This window comes from Ranitomeya imitator, chromosome 9 (genome assembly GCF_032444005.1).
Source record: "Ranitomeya imitator isolate aRanImi1 chromosome 9, aRanImi1.pri, whole genome shotgun sequence".
NCBI lineage: Eukaryota > Metazoa > Chordata > Amphibia > Anura > Dendrobatidae > Ranitomeya > Ranitomeya imitator.
In genome coordinates this window covers 145,660,774-145,683,919 of record NC_091290.1, presented here as the reverse complement: position 1 = coordinate 145,683,919, position 23,146 = coordinate 145,660,774, and the positions used below count along the sequence as shown (strand labels likewise).

At 47.4% G+C, this 23,146-nt stretch overlaps 1 protein-coding gene across 3 annotated transcripts in view; it reads right to left on the bottom strand.

The window, feature by feature from the left end:
* DPY19L3 (dpy-19 like C-mannosyltransferase 3) overlaps positions 1-23,146 on the bottom strand; it is a 37,150-nt gene that overhangs the window by 11,760 nt on the left and 2,244 nt on the right. For 2 of the 3 annotated variants that reach the window (XM_069739318.1, XM_069739317.1), the window contains exons 2-14: positions 21,578-21,717; positions 18,376-18,500; positions 17,485-17,575; positions 17,101-17,222; positions 15,437-15,582; positions 8,785-8,908; positions 8,162-8,296; positions 6,724-6,855; positions 6,440-6,541; positions 5,654-5,724; positions 5,243-5,401; positions 4,874-4,996; positions 4,684-4,795 (exon numbers count right to left, since the gene is read on the bottom strand). In XM_069739318.1, coding sequence (XP_069595419.1) covers positions 4,684-4,795; positions 4,874-4,996; positions 5,243-5,401; positions 5,654-5,724; positions 6,440-6,541; positions 6,724-6,855; positions 8,162-8,296; positions 8,785-8,908; positions 15,437-15,582; positions 17,101-17,222; positions 17,485-17,575; positions 18,376-18,500; positions 21,578-21,680 — 1,545 coding nt within the window. In that variant the 5' untranslated portion in view covers positions 21,681-21,717. Of the gene's footprint in view, positions 1-4,683; positions 4,796-4,873; positions 4,997-5,242; positions 5,402-5,653; positions 5,725-6,439; positions 6,542-6,723; positions 6,856-8,161; positions 8,297-8,784; positions 8,909-15,436; positions 15,583-17,100; positions 17,223-17,484; positions 17,576-18,375; positions 18,501-21,577; positions 21,762-23,146 lie in introns of all 3 variants that reach the window. The other variant, XM_069739319.1, reaches the window with a different exon arrangement.

Below are 23,146 nucleotides of genomic sequence, written 5' to 3'. Positions count from 1 at the left end.
TACTTATTGTCGTCAATGGATACCGGACGCATCCCACATAATGCAACCTCTCTACAATGCCCTGAAAGATGGTTCAAGATATGCTGATGATTTTGGCAGATTCCACACCGGATACACTGTTACTACGGAAGACACTGTAGTACACGGAGCTGCACTCCCTCCCTGTCAGCACAAGAAGTGGAACTTCAGGATCTGTCTACTGCATGTGTTGTGGCCAAAGAAAGGCGGGCTAATATATACACGGACTCACAGTATGCATTTGGAATTGTTCATGATTTCGGAGCCCTATGGGCCAATCTAAAGTTTATAACTACCGCCAGGACTCCAGTGAAGAATGTTGAAGCTGTTAAAACCCTAATGGACTCGATCAAATTACCTACTCAGGTGGCCATTATCAAAGTTAAGGAGCACGGTACTATGGAACAGTCCACAGACTGTTGGTAACGCCTTTGCGGATATGCAAGCAAAGCTGCTGCTCTCCTAGCCGTTGAACAGACCATAGCAGCTATGGTGACCACACGCTCTCAGCGTAAACAGTTACAAGAAACACTGACTCTACAGGAACCTGATGATCTATGCCAGACTGAGGTTTTCTGTTGGACCCCGCGAGACCGCTTAATGACGATGCAGAGAATGTCTCCAAAAGGAAGAAGTGAAGCGGTGGAAGGCTGGTGGAGCACGTATGGACATGGTCTCTGGAAAAAGGACCAACTTGTGTGTCTCCCTAAGCGGATGTACCCTGCTATTGCCATGTGGGCACATGGGCCCACACATCGAGGAAAAAACAGGCCCTAGCCCTGGTACAAAAATTCTACTAGACTCCAGGTATTTCTACAGTCCTGACAGCACTCAACCGTGCATGTAACATCGGTCAGACCTGCAATCCCGGTCAACTTCAACGTGTACCCCCGAAGCATCTTGCTAAGCCCGACTATCCTTTCCAAAGGCTCCAGGTGGACCACATCATGTTGCCTAAGTCTTAAAGGTATGAATATTGTCTGGTGGTTGTCGACATGTTCTCCAATTGGCCGGAAGCATTCCCCGTTACCAACATGACTGCAAAGACCACAGCAAAGAAACTGGTGATGGAAGTCATATGCAGATATGGTGTTCCAGAAGTTGTTGAAAGTGACCAAGGCCCGGTCTTCTCTTCTCATGTGTATCAGGAGGTACTGACAATGCTTGGATCCACTGCAGCCCTCCATACTCCTTACCATCCACAATCTAGTGGGAAAATTGAGAGGCTGAACGACACACTGAGGGGACAATTGACCAAAATGATGCAGGAGACTACGGCTCCATGGCCAGAGCTCCTACCCATTGTACTGTACCACATTCGTACTACCCCTATTGCAAAACATGGTCTGTCCCTATATGAGATATTGTTTGGTGCTAGCCCTCAGTTGCAAATTTCCAGTCTCAGTAGTTGTCAGAAGAAACTGACCGTGCTGTTCAATATGTTATTCAGCTTAGTAAAAATCTTGCTAACACCCATGTTTTAGTTTCTTCTTCCCTTCCAGATTAAGCAGAAACCGACACTTGTCACAACTTGAAGTCTGGTGATTTTGTGGTCGTGAAAAGGCTATGTCAGAAAACACGGACTAGAACCCTTGTATGACGGTCCCTACCAAGTCCTCCATATTACTCCTATGTCAGTAAAGCTGGAAGGAAGGCTGATGTGGATCAACGTATCGCACTGCAAGCTGGTCAAACAGACTAGTAGCAAATAAGGGAACATAATGTTTTGGTTTTTCATATTGCTATATAATAATATTGAAAACCGAATGGGACAGCCTAAATTCCCCAACATCCTTGAATAATAAGTTTGTACAATATCATGAAAGATTAGTAGTACAGATGGGTATAGCCAATAAAATTGTCAGTTCTATTTTCATTTACCCTATGATTACACAAATATGGGATAAATTGGTTAGGGCCACAGATATCTAGAAGATCAAATTCGGAGATATATTGGATATACTTAATATTACTGTTGCTGTCCAAAACCAACTTATCATAGTCACTAATCAATATACTGTAGTACTGGACTACTTAACAGCAGCACAGGGTGGTATGTGTCAGGTTATTGAACCCACATGCTGTTATTATATAGAACCCAATAGTACTCTAAAGTTAAAGGACATTTAAAGACTCAGAGATCAATATGATAAAGACAATGACCGTAATAGGGACAGTTGGTGGGCAGACACCTTCTCCTTTCTTAATCCAGCCAATTGGTTTGAGGGACTTGGGGGCTGGATAGCTGGAATCTTGCAAAGTTTGTTACACATCGCTGCCTTTATCCTTGTCATGTATGTAATACTAAAACTTGTTTTTTGGTGTATTTCAGTATGTATTAGGTAATTCTGCACTAAGACAACTAATGATCAAACCAAAAGTGTTGCCACCCCTGCTCTTCTCTACACCGATTTCACAAAGTTACCTGATGAAGATGGTGAAGCCAAGCGCATGGCTATCTTCAAAAGATCCCCACCACTGTTATCAATAATTGTTATTCGTAAATTCTAGTATACAGGGGGGACGGGTACGCCGCAACAGCCATGGCTGGTAACATGGCACCAGTCATGTGAAGACCAGTACCCCCTCGAGCTTATAGCTTGGAATAGTACCTCTGATGCTGGACATTAGTTAACAAAATTTATCTAGGGGGGAATGTGAAGGAGCATATTAAGAAAGATTCTCCATTTTGTGCTTTTCGACTCCATTTTGTTGTTTTGATATAAATTTTGTTAGTAGGCTAAAGTTTACAGATGTTATGAGACCTTGATGAGACCTTGATTGTTGCAATCTGCCAGGACATGAGACTGAGGGTGCATTGTTCTACGAGACTTTGACGTACAGACTGTTCCTGCATTCTTATAGGTTAAGAACTGTGAACGTGTTCTTATGCTGATTGGTTGAAGTATAATTTCTATGACTATGAAAAGTCAGACAATAAACGGGGGCCCAGAGATCTGCTCGATCCCCCACACAGAGGCACGCGTCTCCGTCTGGTCATTTTCAGTTGCCGGCAACGCCCTGTAGATTAATTTGGAAATCACTGAGTTAACCGTGAAGGATCACTTTAGATCCTCCCTCGACACCAGTACCATCTATATGCAGACGACACTCAGATCTACCTCTCTGGCCCAGATGTCACCTCCCTGCTGTCCAGAATCCCGGAGTGTCTGTCAGCCATATCCTCCTTCTTCCCCTCTCGCTTCCTAAAACTCAATGTAGACAAAACCGAACTCACCATCTTTCCCCCATCTCGCGTATCCCCCCTACTTGATCTATCTATTATGGTAAACGGCATCACGTTCTCTCCCGCACCTGAAATCTGCTGCCTCGGGGTAACTCTCCATTCTGCCCTGTCCTTCAAACCTCACGTCCAAACCTTTGCCACCTCCTGTCGCCTTCAACTCAAAAATATTGCCAGAATCCGTCCCAGAAGACCACAATCTACTAAAACTCTTGTGCATGCCCTCATCATCTCCCGCCTCGATTACTGCAACACCCTCCTCTGTGGCCTCCCCGCTAATTCTCTTGCACCACTCCAGTCTGTCCTCAACTCTGCTGCCTGGCAAATCCACCTCTCTCCTCCCCTGCTTCACCCCTCTGCAAATCCCTCCACTGGTTTCCATTCCCTCAGTGTATCCAGTTCAAACTACTAACACTGATCTACAAAACCATCCACAACCTGTCTCGTCCCTATATCTCTGAACTAATCTCCCGATATCTTCCCTCACGTAATCTTCGATCCTCCCAAGACCTCCTACTCTCCTCCACACTTATTCGTTCCTCACACAACCGCCTCCAAGACTTCTCCCGAATATCCCCCATCCTCTGGAATTCTCTGCCCCAACACGTACGATTATCCACCACCCTCGGATCCTTCAGACGGAACCTGAAAACCCATCTCTTCAGGAAAGCCTACAGCCTGCAATAACCATTCTACTGCCTCACCAATCGCCCGAGCTGCCGCCACGTCACAGACCACCCAAGCTGCCGCCACGTCACAGACCACCCAAGCTGCCGCCACGTCACAGACCACCTGAGCTGCCGCCACGACCACCCGAGCAGCCACCTCACCACCACCAATGCGGCTGCACACCAACCTCCTGTCTCTTCCCCACTATCCTGAAGAATGTAAGTCGGCAAGGACAGGGTCCTCTCCCCTCTGTACCCGTCTGTCACTGTAAATTTGTTTACTGTTAACGATATCTATAACCCTGTATGTAACCCCTTTTCACATGTACAGCACCATGGAATTAATGGTGCTATATAAATAAATAATAATAAATTAACAGCCGCGGACAAAGCACCGCTCCACCTGCGAATATTAAAGGCATGTGATGACTGATTAAGAGGGTTGTTGGATCAGTCTGTTCGCCAGTTAATTTACATGGGAAGGGTAAAACTGGGTAACAACCATACAGAGTATAAGAGCGCATTGAGACGTCCTTACAAATTGGTCTGAGATCAGACAGCAATGCACAGCATGGCCGCGGGTCTCCTGATCGATGCATAACAGCTGCATAGAAACACATGAAGCCGTCATGCTCGGGTGGGGAGACCGCCGGCCAGTCCTTGCCTTGTAGCCCAATCTTGAACCGATTTGCCCGGACGCTTGAATCAGTCCCTAAGAGGGAGAATAGGACTTGGCACATTTCTTGCACTAACCCTTTGTGGTGTGTGGAGACGCAGCAGTCTCATTGCAGTTCCCCAAATGTCCATACTGGCGAGTCCGAAAGAAGCAAAAACACACATGTGCGACGTCCAGAGATATTTCATTCTGCAATCAAGCACATCAGAGTCGTTTTTTGGCTTAAAGGTTCCAGTTTTGATAAATCTCACCCCTATTTGGGCTCACCTCATAGTGCTGATGGCCAGGCACCCGAACAGGAGGTTGTGCATTAGGTTGTAGGCGACGTCGGCTCTTACTAGACACATCTTCTGTTCCTGCTGATTCGCCTTCTTAGAAGTTGAAGGATTACTGGAAATAAAAAAAAGTAATGTTCATAAAGCAACTTATTTATTACAATTATCTGTCATTTACAGCTTTGGTGATACATCCGAGTGCTGGAGCAAAGTACATCAATGGAGGTAAAAGAAATAATCCTCGCCCTCGACTTTCAAAGGTGAGGTTTGCTTCAAAGGGTTAGGAACATAATGCATGAAACGCGTCAAAAACTAGAAAGTGCCAGTAAGTAAAAAAAAAATATATAACCAGATTAATTACCTGAGGTTACAGAACACAGTGATGGCGGTTGCAACGGTGAAGAAAAAGAGAGCGATAATAAAAGGGTAAAGGAGGAAAGAATCCGAGAGTCTCCCGAATGTGTCCAATGGCAGCAGCTGGAACGGCTCCTCGCAGAGGTAAAGGTTGGCATCGAAGTCTCTACAAAGAAGAGACAGACAGGATCAGTCGTGTGGTGAAAAGAGGACGGCACGGAGGCGCTGACCGCAATCCACCAACATCTAGGATCTACGTCAGATAGAACAGGGAGGAGAGAAGAATCCACAGAGCAATCACGGCCATACGGGTACAGCTCCTCCTACACAAAAAAGTGCTGACATTAAAGGGAAAACATTCATTCGTCCCTTTAAGCCACGTGTGCAGTACCGCTTCCATCTATCACCGCAGACTGACCGGGTTTTGAAGCCCATCTTGGCCTGTATAAACTTGAAGATGTGCTCGTCCGACTGCAGCTTCAGGATTTTCTGTTGGAGAAAAACAAAAAAGTTAAGTTTTAGGTGCAATCTGGATAATCTGTGGGGAAAAAAAAATGTCATTTTAGAAGTTGTCTTATTTGCTCTGCAGAGCACAAAGAAAAACATACCTGTCCCCAAAATAAAAATCTGGAAAAATACAATTATAAAAAAAAAAGTACTCCTCCTCTCGTCATAAAGCATGCATCATGCCCCAGTTATTGCATCACTACGAGGCAAATGGCAGGTGTGTACACGGACCAGCAGCGGAAGGTTACACATACGGCAGCCTCACCAAGTCCTACATACCCAGATGGGCAGGCTATTTCATGAGGAGGCTGGCGGGTTCATGTAGTGCCACTTACCTCTTGGTGATAAAACAGAACAGGATGAGATCCACAGAGAGAAAAAGTGTCAGGAGATTCTGCTACAATCCTTTCTGTGGTTGCCTAAAGGGATTGTCCCATGTACGTCATTGCACAGGTGAGGTGATAAATATATGATCAATGCAGGGGTCACTGATCTTGTGTCCCCCTTTGAATAAAGTGGTGATCTTACAAGTGCATTATCACTCCATTCATTGTCTATTGGACTGACGGAGATAGCCAAGCTCTGTACTTGCATTCCTCCATCAGTCCTATAGACAATGAAGCAGCACGCACGTGTCACGAGCAAGGCTAGGAGAAGGTCATTTGGCGTCCGATCCTCCATGTTGTTTCGCACTTACCTTCACAAACACATTTATCGACGCCGTGAGGCACAGGACAATGGCCACGTGAAGACAGAGGTTCCAAATCCTTCTCCGAAGATGGCCGCTTTTAAGGTTTTTCTAAACGAAAGGAGGATGGGTTTAATTAATCTTCACAGACCTTTCTGGATTATCAGATCCCAACAGCTTGCAAGACCAACACAATGGATGATTTTTCCATGACAAACGGAAAATAAATGGTTGGTATCGGAGCGGTACCCGTCTGCCAGGATTTCCACCGCACTGATATGATCGCTGCTCACCTGTAGTTTCTGGGCTGTAACCGCTGCCAAAATGAAGCTGAGGAGCAGAGATCCCAAAATCATGGTATTAAAGAACTGCAGGAGACACACCAGGACCAGGCTCGCCGCTTGGACCACGTACAGGCTCCTCACCTAGAACCGAAGCATCCAACATTTCAGTCACGGAGCGCCAGGATCTGCTCACCTCCTCCGAGATTTCTTGTTTTTGGAATTTTTCTCCACTATGAGCTTTCCTTGCATTTTTAAATGACTTAAGAATTTTTTTTTTATAATATTGGGACTGAACTTAAGTTTCTTGTTTGTTCTCGGTGAGTGGAAACTATATATAAGCAGACAAGGAAAGTCTGTCCTGACCATATCTAACTGGACGTTTCCATTCAGTGAGCGGATTTCACAGAGTAGACCGAAAGTATATATAAAATCAGCCGTAGTTATATAGGACCTGTTGGACTGAAGGTGATCTAGCAAGTCGTATTGCAGCCCGGTCCGAAAATGTCACTTTCATGGCAACAAATCAATGATTGGGGTTATGCCCGATTACATGAAGCATGTTTAGGATTAGTAAATCTTCCTTAGAAAGAAGTCATCGCCAGTCTGGGGATGCCCCTTTTTAAGAGCGGGCAGCCTCAGATAAGTGATTTTTCAAAATGACGCCAATTAGGTAAATGTGGCAAGAAGTGTCTCAAATGCAGCCTTACCCCTAATGGTGCAGACAGAGGACGTATTTCTGGTGTGAGGATCGCATCGCACAGCACGGACCGGACCGACACCTCTCCTAACCTGAGCGTGATCTATTTCTATGCCGCTGTCACGCTAAGGTCAGCCCGAGGATTGCAATACGATCCTCGCACAAGAAATATGGCTGTCTGTCTGCGCCATAAAAGGACACAATTTTCTAGCAAAAGTTGGGTCCAAACTTCCCGCCTCGCTGTGATCGAGCAGAATCTTTCGTGTTATCGTGCAGCGGACTGTTGTGGGAACCTGCACTGCATGCAGAGAGCCGGGAGCTCGGACCCGACTTTTGCTAGAAAATTGTGTCCTTTAGGGTAGAGGGTGCATTTGAGACCCTTCTTAACACATTTGCTGGATGAAAAATCCCCCATCTGCCCACTCTTTTCTTAAATAAAAAGGGCAACCCCAGACTGGTGAAAGGACCCCTTTAAAGGCCCCATGCACATTAATCTTGGCTGAATTTTGAGGGAACCAGCCAACTACCTAATGTGTATCGGTGGGAGAAGAATTGAACATTGCCGCTATTCGCAGCTTTATAAACAACCTCCTTTCTATCCTCCATAAAAAAAAACCCAAAAGACAATGTTTAATATTGTTCCCTAACCTCCACTGTGGCAGACGATACACGGCAATACGTCGGCACTACACATATGATGCATGAGGATACCATCGAGGTTTGAAGAATTGAGCTGAGTGTTCGCCTCACCTTGCTAGCCGGTATTAAGTCCAGACAGTCCAAAGAGAAGAAAACGAGACCTTGAATGAGCAGAACGAACTGGTTGAACTGCCAGGTGAGGCTGAAGATGAACGTGGAGATGTAAACTACAAGAAGGGACAGTCTCTGGATAGGAACATGAAATTAAATCAACATATAAAAGAAAGATAAAGAGAAACCTGCAAACAAGTCACAATCTGCTATTCCTGAAGACTCCGAAGCTAGAAAGTTCAGGATTTACTATAATATCAGTGCATTGTACTCCGGCAGCTGATGGTCCAGGCTCAAGTACTGCTCCGCTGAGGAGGGATGGGACAGATGAGCCAGCAAAGCGTCATCTAAAGCCGGCAGCAGAAGTCGGCACGGATATGCAAACAGAGGTGTAGGATTATAACTTACGGTATGTGTGAACTATTCCACAAATCTGGGTGATTTATAGTTTAGTATGCAGCTTTTTTTTTAATATATTCACTATTTATTGTGATGCAACTTAATGGACCTTCAACCGACAGGTAAGTTTCCTTTGTCAAAGTGTAGACGGAGCAAAGTCACTGATACGAAACGGAGACTGTACAAGTCAATGTCCTAGAATATTCTGTACTGATCCCACTTACCGCTTTTAACGGCGACAAACCGGGTCTCAGGAAACACGATATTCCTGCTATCTGAACGGCAAAGAAAGGGAGCGCCCAGTTTTCTCGAAGAGGAATGGTAAATTCAACTCGGGTTGTGTCAATTCTGTCCAAGAAAAAAAAAAGAAAAAAATTATACCGTAAGAAGAAATCCGTCCAACCGGAACAAAACATGAAGTTTATCCCTAAAAGCAATAATAATATTCCTACTAGCGTGTCACGTGTCATCCATCTTTCCTACAGTACTGAATGGCACATTTGTGGGGTATTATTCACACCTTAAGACATTTATTATGGGATGTGCCACTCAGGAAAGTTGGCTGACAACCCCCTTAGGAGCTGTGATGATAGCCATTGGATGTCATCTGGAGGTATAACTTAGAAAGAGGGATTTTTGGTACTCACTGTAATATCTCTGGGTGTATGCTGCCGTCACTAGGAGGCTGACACTAGGCAAAAAAAGAGTTAGCTCCTCCTCAGCAGTATATACTCACCGACAGACAAAAAGCTCGTCAGTTAGTGAAAAAGAGAAAATCAGGGAGGGTGCTGTGTACCCCAATGAAGGCTCCAAGAAAGTTTACGGTGAGTACCAAAAATCCACCTTTCTTTATCACTTCATTGGGGGACGCAGGTAACAATGGGACGTCCAAGGGAGGGAATAAAATGACTTTGGAAGACTCAGGTCAGACAGTGGACAGTCGCCATCTGCAAAACGTTTCTTCCCAGGCTGGCATCTGCCGAAGCGTAGGTATGAAATCAGTAAGGATGTGTGCACACGTTGCAGATTTTTCGCTAAAAAAAACGCATACATTATGCATCCCATCATTTAGAATGCATTCTGCACTTTTTGTACACATGTTGCGTTTTTTTTCCGCGAAAAAAACGCAGCATGTTCATTAATTTTGCGGATTTCCCACTATATCAATGCATTGGGAAATCTCCGGAAAAAAAAAAAAAAAAAAAAAAAAAAAGCAAAAAAATCCGCAAAAAAAAAAACCGCATGCGGATTTCTTGCAGAAAATGTCCGTTTTGCTCAGGAAATTTCTGCAATAAATCCTGAACGTGTGCACATAGCCTTAAACCTCGCAAAAGTGTGAAGGGAAGACCAGGTAGCTGCCTTGTAAACTTGAGATGCAGAGATCTGTTCACGAACGGCCCAGGAGGCCCCCCAACGCCCAAGGTGGAGTGAGCCCTCACCCCCAAAGGGTGTGGTCTGTTCTCGACCCGATATGCCTCCCAAGAGAGCGATAGATTTATAGGCTGCAAGACCCTTACGACGACCCTGAGGAATAACAAACAAAGAGTCAAAGCCCGAAAGGTAGCTGTCCTAGAGAGGAGGTAGAAGCTAAGAGCTCTGACCAGATCCAGCTTGTGGAGAGACCACTCCAGGGAATGAACTGGGGAAGGGCAAAGGGAAGGCAGAACGATATCCTCATTGATGTGGAAAGAGGAAACTACCTTCTGAAGAAACGAAGGAACCGGTCTGAGAGCGACCTTGTCCTTATGGATAATGAGAAAAGGAGAACGACCGGAAAGAGCCGCCAGTTCCGAAACTCGTTTGATAGACGTGATAGCAACCAAGAAAGCAACCTTCTAGGAAAGAAAGAAAGTTGTTATGTCCTGGAAAGGCTCGAATGGAGAGCTGAAGGGCATATAGGACAAAGTTAAGGTCCCACGGATCTACCGGAGGATGTTAAGGTGGAGCCAAATGAGCAACACCCTTGAGGAAGGTCTTGACCTGGGGTCAAGATGCCAGACCCTTCTGAAACAGAATCAAAAGGGTGGAGACTTGACACTTAAGAGTGCTGAGGGAAAGCTTGGAGTCAAGGCCACACTGGAGAAAGTTTCCAGGAGTGTCTATGAGCATGTTTACTAGCTGTGCATACCAGGCCTGTCTGGAGCCACCAGAATTACTGATACTCCCTCTGATTTGATCTTCTTGACGACCCTCAGGATTAAGGGGAGGGAAGAGATATGGAAGGCGAAAGAGAGACCAAGACAGGACCAGGGCGTCCTGACTGATCGCCAGAGGATCGCGGGACCTGGCTACGAAGTTGGGCACCTTGGCGTTCATCGGAGATGCCATCAGATCAACATCGTGGGTGCCCTACTTCTGACAGATCTGGTCAAACACTTCGGGGTTGAGTAAGCACTCGCCTGAGGCGAAATCCTGCCGACTGGAGGCCCAGTTTTCTACTCCTGGAATGTAAACCTCCGAGATTGCTGTTACATGATTCTCTGCCCAGATTAAGATCCTGGATACATCTGCCAGAACAGACTGGCTGCATGTTCCGCCATGGTGTTGTCCTACAATACGAACCGGATGGCCCCTGAGGAGTTCCAGCCAGTGTAGAAGGGAGAGTTAGCCCTGATCTCCAGGAGATTGATAGGATGGGTAAGTTCCTGAGGGTTCCAGCAGCCCCGCACTGTGTGATGCAGAAACACTTCTGCCCCCAAACGAGAAGACTTGCATCGGTAGTGATGACCTTGCAATGTGAGGAAGAAAAGATCTCCCGAGATGAAGAAACGAGTGGAGGGTCCACCATGTTAAATACTGACGTACACGAAGGGAGAAGGTTAATGGGATGGTCCAAGGAAGACACCTTTTTGTCCCATGCTGACAAGAGGGCCAGCTGAAGTGGACGGGTGTGAAATTGGGCAAAGGGCATGGGCTTCATGGCCGCAACCATCATGCACACCCATGCAGAAGCCAAGGGGGTGACAGAATAAGTGTTTCAAAGAGAGGACCTTCCAGGTGAAGGGCAGAGATTTTCTCTTGCGGGATAAAGACTTTGGCATGGGTGGTGTCAAACAACATGTCCAGGAAAGTAATATGTTGCGTCGGAAGCAACCAAGACTTTGTTTTGTTGACTATCCATTCGAGCCGAGCAAGAGTGTCGAGGGTATTCTGGAACGCAGAATGGCCATCAAGGACGCCATCACCTTCTTGAACTCCCTGGGGGCAAAGGTTAGGCAGAAGTGGAAAGCTGTCATCTGATAATGACTTCCCTGAACTGCAAACCTGAGAAATCTCTGATGCGGCGCACACATCAGGATGTAGAGATTTGCGTCCTGAATGTCCACCAAGCAGAGAAACTCCTCGGGCTCCATCAAAGAGTTTACTGAGTGGAGGGACTCCATTTGGAAGTGCTGAAGACGCATGGATCGGTTCAAACGTTTATAGTCCAGGACTGGAAGGAGGGAACCGTCCTTCTTTAGGAAAGCAAAAAGATTGGGACAGAGACCGGAAAAAAGTTCTTGGGAAGCAACGGCGACGATGACTTCTGCTTGGAGGGGAGAGGAAATGGCTTGAAAGAAACCTGGGACCTGAGCTGGAAGTCCTGGTGGGTGAGACATCAAGAAGCGATTCCCGGGGGGAGATGAAAACTCTATTTTGTAGCTGGAAGTCACTATTTTCCTGACCCAGGCGTCGTCGACTACCAACAGCCATGTGTCCCACTCTGGGAGAAGATGGCCGCCCACCCTGGGAGGAGTCACAGGTGGGGAGGGATGACCGATCATGCTGAAGAAAATCTATTTGATCAGGACCCGGGGGACTTTGAAGGACAACCCCTGGGATGCCAGTTAGGGGCTGGCTTAAGTCTCTCCAGCTGGGCAGGAGGACATTACCGATGGGGAGAGTTCCCTGTGGAAGGGAAATGGCGACATTGAAGAGAATGTCTCCCTGGAAACAGGAGTTGGGCCTAGGTTGTAGAATGGAGGTGCTCTTGCCCCCTGTAGCGTCAGAAATTATATGATATAGTTTGCCCCCTGAAAGGGAAGATTAGTAAGACTTTTTCAGGCTGAATCCAGGCTTTGAGCTATACAACTCTCTGAACCGCGACGATATTATTAGCAACGCGGTCAAAGCAGCAAACAGCGTCTAAAGACGCAGACAAGCAGGTACTTCCCTGCGTGAGCGATCTGGTTCGCTAGGCCAGCCAGCTTGTCAGGGTGATATATTATAACAAACCCAAACTGAAAATTATAATACTAAATCTCTCCAGCATACTCACAACCACAGTGGGGGAGACTTATTCTAGGAGAGATAATACACTCAATGCATCTAGGACACTAACAATTTTATTAAATACACAATAGAAAATAAAAATCCAATATCAATTACATCAAAATAATGAATAAAGTAACAAGAAAAAAAGTAAACAGTGACGGTAGCACAGATAAAAAACCAACGCGGAGGAAAACTGATGCCACATATGTAAATAAAGTGCCTAGTGCAAAGGTAAATATAGAACCAAGGAAAGGTAAAGGGGTATAGGGCCTAATCAGATAGTCATAGGTCCATGTGGACCGTCACCGAGCCCTGTACATAGGCTCCAATAAAATACAAGTGTCCGTGATGGCGCCCAAATCCCCCCTACATCCTTACCCCTGGAGCTGGCACTCAGAAATGATCCACGCTGGAGCCCCAACGCGCGTTTCGCGTTTGCTTCGTCAGGGGGCAGATGATAGTATGCCCTGCCAGAGGAGTTGTGCCCAGGCGGAAACCGATTTGGTCACCCACGAGGAAGCAAATGCAGTGCAAAAGGATGCGCCAGCACCCTCGAAGGCGGATTTGGCTTAAGTCTCAACCTGTCAGTGGAGTCCTTAAGGGATGAGCCGTCGGGAAGAGAGAAGACCGTCTTGGTCGGACAGATTAACAGCCAGTGACTCGGACCACTTAGTTGCGAGTTCGGCGTGAAAGAGATATAAGGTTTCTATCTGTTTTCTACCTGAGAACCGTTCCTCCGGATGTTCCCAGTATTTCAAGAACATCCCTTCAAACTCCTCATGATTGGAAAACCCTGGGAAAGGCGTTTCACTCTTAACGGAGACGGAGTAGTCCTGAGGAATACCCTTGTCTTCCTTAACATTAAAGGTTTGGTTAACTGCGGATATAAGGCTGTCAATCACATCCTGGATCTTGGTGGTCTTGTCCTTCCCGTGCTTGGAATCTGAACCAGATTTAGAGTTGGACCCCAGGGCCACCTCCATGGCATGGGATGTCGAGTGTAACCTGGAGGATATATACATGGCTTGAGATCTGGACGAGGAGCTCGATTATGTCCGCTTCTAACTCTTGATCTGCTCTTGCGAGAGTGGTAACGGAGTGCCAGCGAATCGTCCTGAGGAGCGATCGGGGCACTGGTGGCAGCGGGATGTTTGGGTAGACGTTCAAGGACCTGGACTAGGGACTAAGAAACCCTGGTGAGGTTCGACACAGACTGAGAGATAGCCACGGCCCAGTTGTTCCTGTGATGCCAGAATGGTAGAAGGAGTGCAGGATTGGCAGAAGGCTGAAGCCTGACCTGTGGGCCACTTTCTTTTACAAAGGGCGCAGGCGTAGTGAATGATAGTGGGGGGACAGGAGAGAGACTCTCCAGTTCTGGGCATAAGTTAATGCCTGGGGAATACTGCTGAGGAGGGCGCCTAACAAAAAAAACGTAGCCTGGACAGAGCCTACCCAGTCCTGGAGGAGCGTGATCCAGAGGTCCCAGGACAGTGCGGTGCAGGAAGGCGCTGGTTTACAGGGGAACAGTTGCGGATGGACACTGACTGAAGACGGTGTCCTGACAAACAGAGCGAGGGAGGAAGGGGCGGGCATAATGCTGAATTTACCGTCGCTGATAGGAGGGAGAGAAGGGAGCATGCCCGAGCCTCGCAGATGATAGGACGGAAGGCCGGGGCGCGGTGGGATTGGATCCTTTTAAAAACAAACTAGCGTGCCAAAGGATGACGCGCAAAGACAGGACAGCGGGCATAAGGGAGAAGAAAAGAGCACGCTATTACAAGCACGGCTGGGTTTGAAAATGGCATGGTCAGAATATATGAAAGTGGCGCCACTCAGTGGGAACGCCGATGCACCCCCGCCGCCTGTGAAGGAAGAGGGACAATATCTGATAGGCCAGTCCCGATTCCTTCTTCACAATCTTAAGGGGGGCTTCCTGGTATTGATAAAGCGTCCTCCTCCCTGCGCCATCATGTTCCTTGACTGTGCAGACGCCAGAAAAGGGGGAATGTCACCTGGGGAAGGGACCACCGTCTTCCTCCCGGCCCGCTCCGAGGAGGGGCTGGGGTGTGGAATAAGGCAAGTACAAGCCACCACAAATCACCCTGGACACAGTGAAGTGGCAGGAGATAGGGTCCTGCCTGGCGAGATGAGGGTGGACAGCGTGGGGATGCCACACTGTTCTCTCGGTCTCAAGTAATTGGGAAGGCAGAGTGAATATTACACCCTGCTGTCCTGAGGAACCTGAAAGGCAAAAGGGGAAAAGATTAATGTGAAAAAACTGAGACACCTGTAGGAAAAAAAGACGTGACCTCCAATTTGGCTATCGTTACAGCTCCCATATGGGTTGTCATCCAGCTTTCCTAGAAGAATGAGTAATAAATGTCGTAGGTGGTGATACACCTTTATCACCCTTCACTAAGAGCTTTTATATTAACCATTCACGCTGTACTAAACTTTACCAAAACATTTCAGAAAAGAAAAAAAAAAAAAAAAATCTGCTTCCTATTTATGTGCCTAGAAAGTTTCTGGTAGAACGCACGCCTGTCCGGTGTAGTAAAACGCGTCGGCTGCTCCCCATAGAAATGAGAAGCCGGCAATCAGGTGTCCTGCCCTGAACCGTACCTGTTCACGATGTACCATAACGCGGCCAATGCTCCAGACAGCCAGGTCCCGCTGAGCAGCCAGCTGTTAATATACAGAGCGGCCACGTACACCGTCTGCAGGCCGAACAGCGTGTAAATGTAGAAGTACACCGGCTCCAGGTAACTCTACGGATACAGAAAGGCATCAATAGTCATTACGCAGATGCCGCGGAGCTCCATGTCAGAGGTGGACACGTCAGAGACTCGCTGGCGATATATTGGGGTCGCAAGTGGAGTAAACTGTGCACTGAACAAGGTCTGCACCTTTCGACGACATTTTGCGTTTTAGTCGATCATTGTTTTCACATTCTGTTTGCTGTAAGTTAATGGAAACTTCCTGGTTTACCTTTACAGACTGACAGCAAGCAGAGATGGTGAAATCTGGAAAAACTATCTACTAAATTGACGGGTTCTTCCAGTTTTTGGGAAGTGGTATCGTATCACTAACAGTTCGCTATCCAACCTCTGGGACCCCTATTGATGTCATGCTTAGTCCCCCTCCACAGGATGGAGCATTGGCTGCCGGCAGCGCAGTGGTGGTAGCTGGTCCCATCCAAGTAAATAGGGCTCGTTGCAGAGCCAGGTACAGAAGGGGGCTGGTTGCAGAACCCTGCACAGAAGGGGGCTGGTTGCAGAGCCCTCACAACCAGGGGAGCTGCCTGCAGAGCCCTGCACAGCCAGGGGAGCTGCCTGCAGAACCCTGCACAGAAGGGGCCTGGTTGCAGAGCCCTCACAACCAGGGGAGCTGCCTGCAGAGCCCTGCACAGCCAGGGGAGCTGCCTGCAGAACCCTGCACAGAAGGGGCCTGGTTGCAGAGCCCTCACAACCAGGGGAGCTGCCTGCAGAGCCCTGCACAGCCAGGGGAGCTGCCTGCAGAACCCTGCACAGAAGGGGGCTGGTTGCAGAGCCCTCACAACCAGGGGAGCTGCCTGCAGAGCCCTGCACAGCCAGGGGAGCTGCCTGCAGAACCCTGCACAGAAGGGGCCTGGTTGCAGAGCCCTCACAACCAGGGGAGCTGCCTGCAGAGCCCTGCACAGCCAGGGGAGCTGCCAGCAGAACCCTGCACAGAAGGGGGCTGGTTGCAGAGCCCTCACAACCAGGGGAGCTGCCTGCAGAGCCCTGCACAGCCAGGGGAGCTGCCTGCAGAACCCTGCACAGAAGGGGCCTGGTTGCAGAGCCCTCACAACCAGGAGAGCTGCCTGCAGAGCCCTGCACAGCCAGGGGAGCTGCCTGCAGAACCCTGCACAGAAGGGGCCTGGTTGCAGAGCCCTCACAACCAGGGGAGCTGCCTGCAGAGCCCTGCACAGCCAGGGGAGCTGCCTGCAGAACCCTGCACAGAAGGGGGCTGGTTGCAGAGCCCTCACAACCAGGGGAGCTGCCTGCAGAGCCCTGCACAGCCAGGGGAGCTGCCTGCAGAACCCTGCACAGAAGGGGCCTGGTTGCAGAGCCCTCACAACCAGGGGAGCTGCCTGCAGAACCCTGCACAGAAGGGGCCTGGTTGCAGAGCCCTCACAACCAGGGGAGCTGCCTGCAGAACCCTGCACAGAAGGGGACTGGTTGCAGAGCCCTCACAACAGACGCCACAGTAATCGGAAAGCCAGGGGTACATGTACGCTACTTCTTACATAGAAAACCACCACTTACCCATAAGTTAAGGGCCCGGTAGGTGACGGCGAGGACGACCTCCTGGTAGATGTTCATTCTCTCCAGAATGTTAATTGTTCTCTTTGACTCTGTGCTATTGTCATAGATCAGGTCAGTGATCCCTGCAGACCAAGCAGAGCCGATTTAAAGAATAAGATGTCAATAAATCGATGATGCAAAATGCAGAGGGTTAACTCTACGGGGCGTATGGGGCGGCATTACCCTATAAGTGGCTTTTATTAACCCCTTCACGCGAGCTGTGAACATGAATCAGAACCGTCGGACTCGTACTCCGATCCCACTGACTCAGTGCTCACCTAGTGGCTAATTATTTCCAGTCGCATGGATCCAGAGGTTTAGCCGACAGTGGCAAAATAACAGTACCTTGTGTGATGGACGGGGCGTGAAGAATCTGCTTGTAGTAGGAATAATACAGGCCGCACTCCGTCCTGAAGGAGATTTCTCTCTCCACCTCCTACAGAGACAGAAATGACACAAGGATTTCACACAAAAAAAAACAGTGGTGGCGACGAACTAAAAACTGACTGACACGCTAGAAAAAAAAGAATCAGCAGCGATGCCCCAGTGAGGAAACTTCTAGGAATCTGGAAGAAGATTATTAACACAACAGTTTATTATTGCTCCAGATCAATGTACGGCCCGATATCCCAACCTAACAGCACCTACAATACATAATTTCAGCATTTTCTGTGCCGTGTCCCATAAAACTCCAGTGAAGTGAGATTTATTACATAAAACACTGGATGTAACAAAACTTCAGATGAATACTGGACATAAAGAATTGGGATGTTTGCCTTAAATTGGATTTAAAAAAAATATATCCTAAGTGTCCACCAGAGGGCAGTGCTGCCACCATTACACCAAACACTTCTACATATCCGGATCTGTGTCTGACTCAAGTAATTGGGACTAAAAGGAGTCAAGTTTAATTCCTTAAGGTAAAGTGAATTTTTACTTTTACTCTTTAAAAACAAAAAAAAAAAAAAATAGCATTCACTTTACTGGAAAATGTGGAAAAAATTGTAAATGCAGTGAAATGGCAGGAAATATGTGATCCAGAGAGTTTTATAATTGTCCCAGTTATCTGAAATATCTCAAATCACAGGAACGGAACCGGTATCCACTCACAGAAAACTCTGCAAGAAAAGCTGCAGCACGGAAATCCACCAACGCCGGTCACAAGATCACATTCTGCAAGAGCAGCGCTCACAAGAGCCAATCAGGGTAATAAGAGGATACAATGGTGCCCGGTACCTTAATGCTGGAGAACCACAAGTCGTTCTCATGGAGGGTGGCGACATAACACGAGGCGGCCAGACCGAGGCACACAGCGAACGTCACCCCGACAAAGCAACACAGCGAGCTCCACACCGAGCGGCCTGAGGAGCGAAAGAGAATCGTTAGTATACACAGCAAATGACACCGTAGAAATAACACCGTGCCGAGAGAGCACAGCTCTGGAGTATAATACACGATCAGTAATGTAATGTATGTACACAGTGACTGCACCAGCAGAATAGTGAGTGCAGCTCTGGGGTATAATCCCGGATGTAACTCAGGATCAGTAATGTAATGTATGTACACAGGGACTGCACCTGCAGAATAGTGAGTGCAGCTCTGGAGTATAATACAGGATGTAACTCAGGATCAGTAATGTAATGTATGTACACAGTGACTGCACCAGCAGAATAGTGAGTGCAGCTCTGGAGTATAATACAGGATGTAACTCAGGATCAGTAATGTAATGTATGTACACAGTGACTGCACCAGCAGAATAGTGAGTGCAGCTCTGGAGTATAATACAGGATGTAACTCAGGATCAGTAATGTAATGTATGTACACAGTGACTGCACCAGCAGAATAGTGAGTGCAGCTCTGGGGTATAATACAGGATGTAACTCAGGATCAGTAATGTAATGTATGTACACAGTGACTGTACCAGAATAGTGAGTGCAGCTCTGGAGTATAATACAGGATGTAACTCAGGATCAATAATGTATGTACACAGTGACTGCACCAGCAGAATAGTGAGTGCAGCTCTGGGGGATAATACAGGATGTAACTCAGGGTCAGTAATGTAATGTATGTACACAGTGACTGCACCAGCAGAATAGTGAGTGCAGCTCTGGGGTATAATCCCGGATGTAACTCAGGATCAGTAATGTAATGTATGTACACAGGGACTGCACCTGCAGAATAGTGAGTGCAGCTCTGGAGTATAATACAGGATGTAACTCAGGATCAGTAATGTAAAGTATGTACACAGTGACTGCACCAGCAGAATAGTGAGTGCAGCTCTGGAGTATAATACAGGAGGTAACTCAGGATCAGTAATCTAATGTATGTACACAGTGACTGCACCTGCAGAATAGTGAGTGCAGCTCTGGAGTATAATACAGGATGTAACTCAGGATCAGTAATGTAAAGTATGTACACAGTGACTGCACCAGCAGAATAGTGAGTGCAGCTCTGGAGTATAATACAGGATGTAACTCAGGATCAGTAATGTAATGTATGTACACAGTGACTGCACCAGCAGAATAGTGAGTGCAGCTCTGGGGGATAATACAGGATGTAACTCAGGGTCAGTAATGTAATGTATGTACACAGTGACTGCACCAGCAGAATAGTGAGTGCAGCTCTGGGGTATAATACAGGATGTAACTCAGGATCAGTAATGTAAAGTATGTACACAGTGACTGCACCAGCAGAATAGTGAGTGCAGCTCTGGGGTATAATACAGGATGTAACTCAGGATCAGTAATGTAATGTATGTACACAGTGACTGCACCAGCAGAATAGTGAGTGCAGCTCTGGGGTATAATACAGGAGGTAACTCAGGATCAGTAATGTAATGTATGTACACAGTGACTGCACCAGCAGAATAGTGAGTGCAGCTCTGGAGTATAATACATGATATAACTCAGGATCAGTAATGTAATGTATGTACACAGTGACTGCACCAGCAGAATAGTGAGTGCAGCTCTGGGGTATAATACAGGATGTAATTCAGGATCAGTAATGTAATGTATGTACACAGTGACTGCACCAGCAGAATAGTGAGTGCAGCTCTGGAGTATAATACAGGATGTAATTCAGGATCAGTAATGTAATGTATGTACACAGTGTCTGCACCAGCAGAATAGTGAGTGCAGCTCTGGAGTATAATACATGATATAACTCAGGATCAGTAATGTAATGTATGTACACAGTGACTGCACCAGCAGAATAGTGAGTGCAGCTCTGGAGTATAATACAGGATGTAACTCAGGATCAGTAATGTAATGTATGTACACAGTGACTGCACCAGCAGAATAGTGAGTGCAGCTCTGGAGTATAATACAGGATGTAACTCAGGATCAGTAATGCAATGTATGTACACAGTGACTGCACCAGCAGAATAGTGAGTGCAGCTCTGGGGGATAATACAGGATGTAACTCAGGGTCAGTAATGTAATGTATGTACACAGTGACTGCACCAGCAGAATAGTGAGTGCAGCTCTGGGGTATAATACAGGAGGTAACTCAGGATCAGTAATGTATGTACACCGTGACTGCACCAGCAGAATAGTGAGTGCAGCTCTGGGGGATAATACAGGATGTAACTCAGGATCAGTAATGTAACGTATGCACACAGTGACTGCACCAGCAGAATAGTGAGTGCAGCTCTGGGGTATAATACAGGATGTCACTCAGGGTCAGTAATGTAATGTATGTACACAGTGACTGCACCAGCAGAATAGTGAGTGCAGCTCTGGAGTATAATACAGGATGTAACTCAGGATCAATAATGTAATGTGTGTACACAGTGACTGCACCAGCAGAATAGTGAGTGCAGCTCTGGAGTATAATACAGGATATAACTCAGGATCAGTAATGTAATGTATGTACACAGTGACTGCACCAGCAGAATAGTGAGTGCAGCTCTGGAGTATAATACAGGATATAACTCAGGATCAGTAATGTAATGTATGTACACAGTGACTGCACCAGAATAGCAAGCACAGCTCTGGGGTATAATACAGGATGTAACTCAGGATCAGTAATGTAATGTATGTACACAGTGACTGCACCAGCAGAATAATGAGTGCAGCTCTGGGGGATAATACAGGATGTAACTCAGGATCAGTAATGTAATGTATGTACACAGTGACTGCACCAGCAGAATAGTGAGTGCAGCTCTGGAGTAGAATACAGGATGTAACTCAGGATCAGTAATGTAATGTATGTACACAGTGACTGCACCAGCAGAATAGTGAGTGCAGCTCTGGAGTAGAATACAGGATGTAACTCAGGATCAGTAATGTAATGTATGTACACAGTGACTGCACCAGCAGAATAGTGAGTGCAGCTCTGGGGTATAATAGAGTATGGCTCTAGTGACTGCACTTCCTATGTAGATTAGTTTCTATCTGTAGACCGTGGCACAGCGGTGTGCTCATCTTACATTACTTACTGGATCCCCCCCTCACATTCGGCGGTGAGGTTTTGTCAGTATGGCTGCTGTTGTGAGTTTGCTCAGAAGCGTTAATCCTCTTCCTCTGTCGCACTGTTGTCATCGTGTCGGCCCCTTTCACATCGTTCTCTGAAAGATTCCTGTAAAATAAATGATGACAAAGATCTGGAAAGTATTTCCAGCTCTGTGTCCGGTAATTATAATGGAGGCTCCGCATTATTCCGTATAGATGACTGGACTTTATAAAAATAAATCTCTCTATATAAATACATTGTGAAATGTTCTCAGACTTTATGGGAAAATTCATCACTATTTTTAAGACTGACAATCTGCTGTACACACAAAGATGGATGCTGCCTCCCCCGCTCTCATACCTCACAAGACCCTCCGTATATAGGGAACACCCCACAAGACCCACCGTATACAGGGAACATCCCACAAGACCCTCCGTATACAGAGAACACCTCACAAGACCCTCCGTATACAGGGAACACCCCACAAGACCCTCCGTATACCGGGAACACCCCACAAGACCCCCGTATACAGGGAACACCTCACAAGACCCTCCGTATACTGGGAACACCTCACAAGACCCTCCGTATACAGGGAACACCCCACAAGACCCTCCGTATACAGAGAACACCTCACAAGACCCTCCGTATACAGAGAACACCCCACAAGACCCTCCGTATACTGGGAACACCTCACAAGACCCTCCGTATACAGGGAACACCCCACAGGACCATCCGTATACAGGGAACACCCCACAAGACCCTCCGTATACCGGGAACACCCCACAAGACCCTCCGTATACAGGGAACACCCCACAAGACCCTCCGTATACAGGGAACACCCCACAGGACCCTCCGTATACAGAGAACACCTCACAAGACCCTCCGTATACAGGGAACACCTCACAAGACCCTCCGTATACAGGGAACACCTCACAAGACCCTCCGTATACAGGGAACACCCCACAAGACCCTCCGTATACAGGGAACACCTCACAAGACCCTCCGTATACAGGGAACACCTCACAAGACCCTCCGTATACAGGGAACACCTCACAAGACCCTCCGTATACAGGGAACACCTCACAAGACCCTCCGTATACAGGGAACACCTCACAAGACCCTCCGTATACAGGGAACACCTCACAAGACCCTCCGTATACAGGGAACACCCCACAAGACCCTCCGTATACAGGGAACACCCCACAAGACCCTCCGTATACAGGGAACACCCCACAAGACCCTCCGTATACAGGGAACACCCCACAAGACCCTCCGTATACAGGGAACACCCCACAAGACCCTCCGTATACAGGGAACACCCCACAGGACCCTCCGTATACAGAGAACACCTCACAAGACCCTCCGTATACTGGGAACACCTCACAAGACCCTCCGTATACAGGGAACACCCCACAAGACCCTCCGTATACAGAGAACACCTCACAAGACCCTCCGTATACAGGGAACACCTCACAAGACCCTCCGTATACAGGGAACACCCCACAAGACCCTCCGTATACAGAGAACACCCCACAAGACCCTCCGTATACAGGGA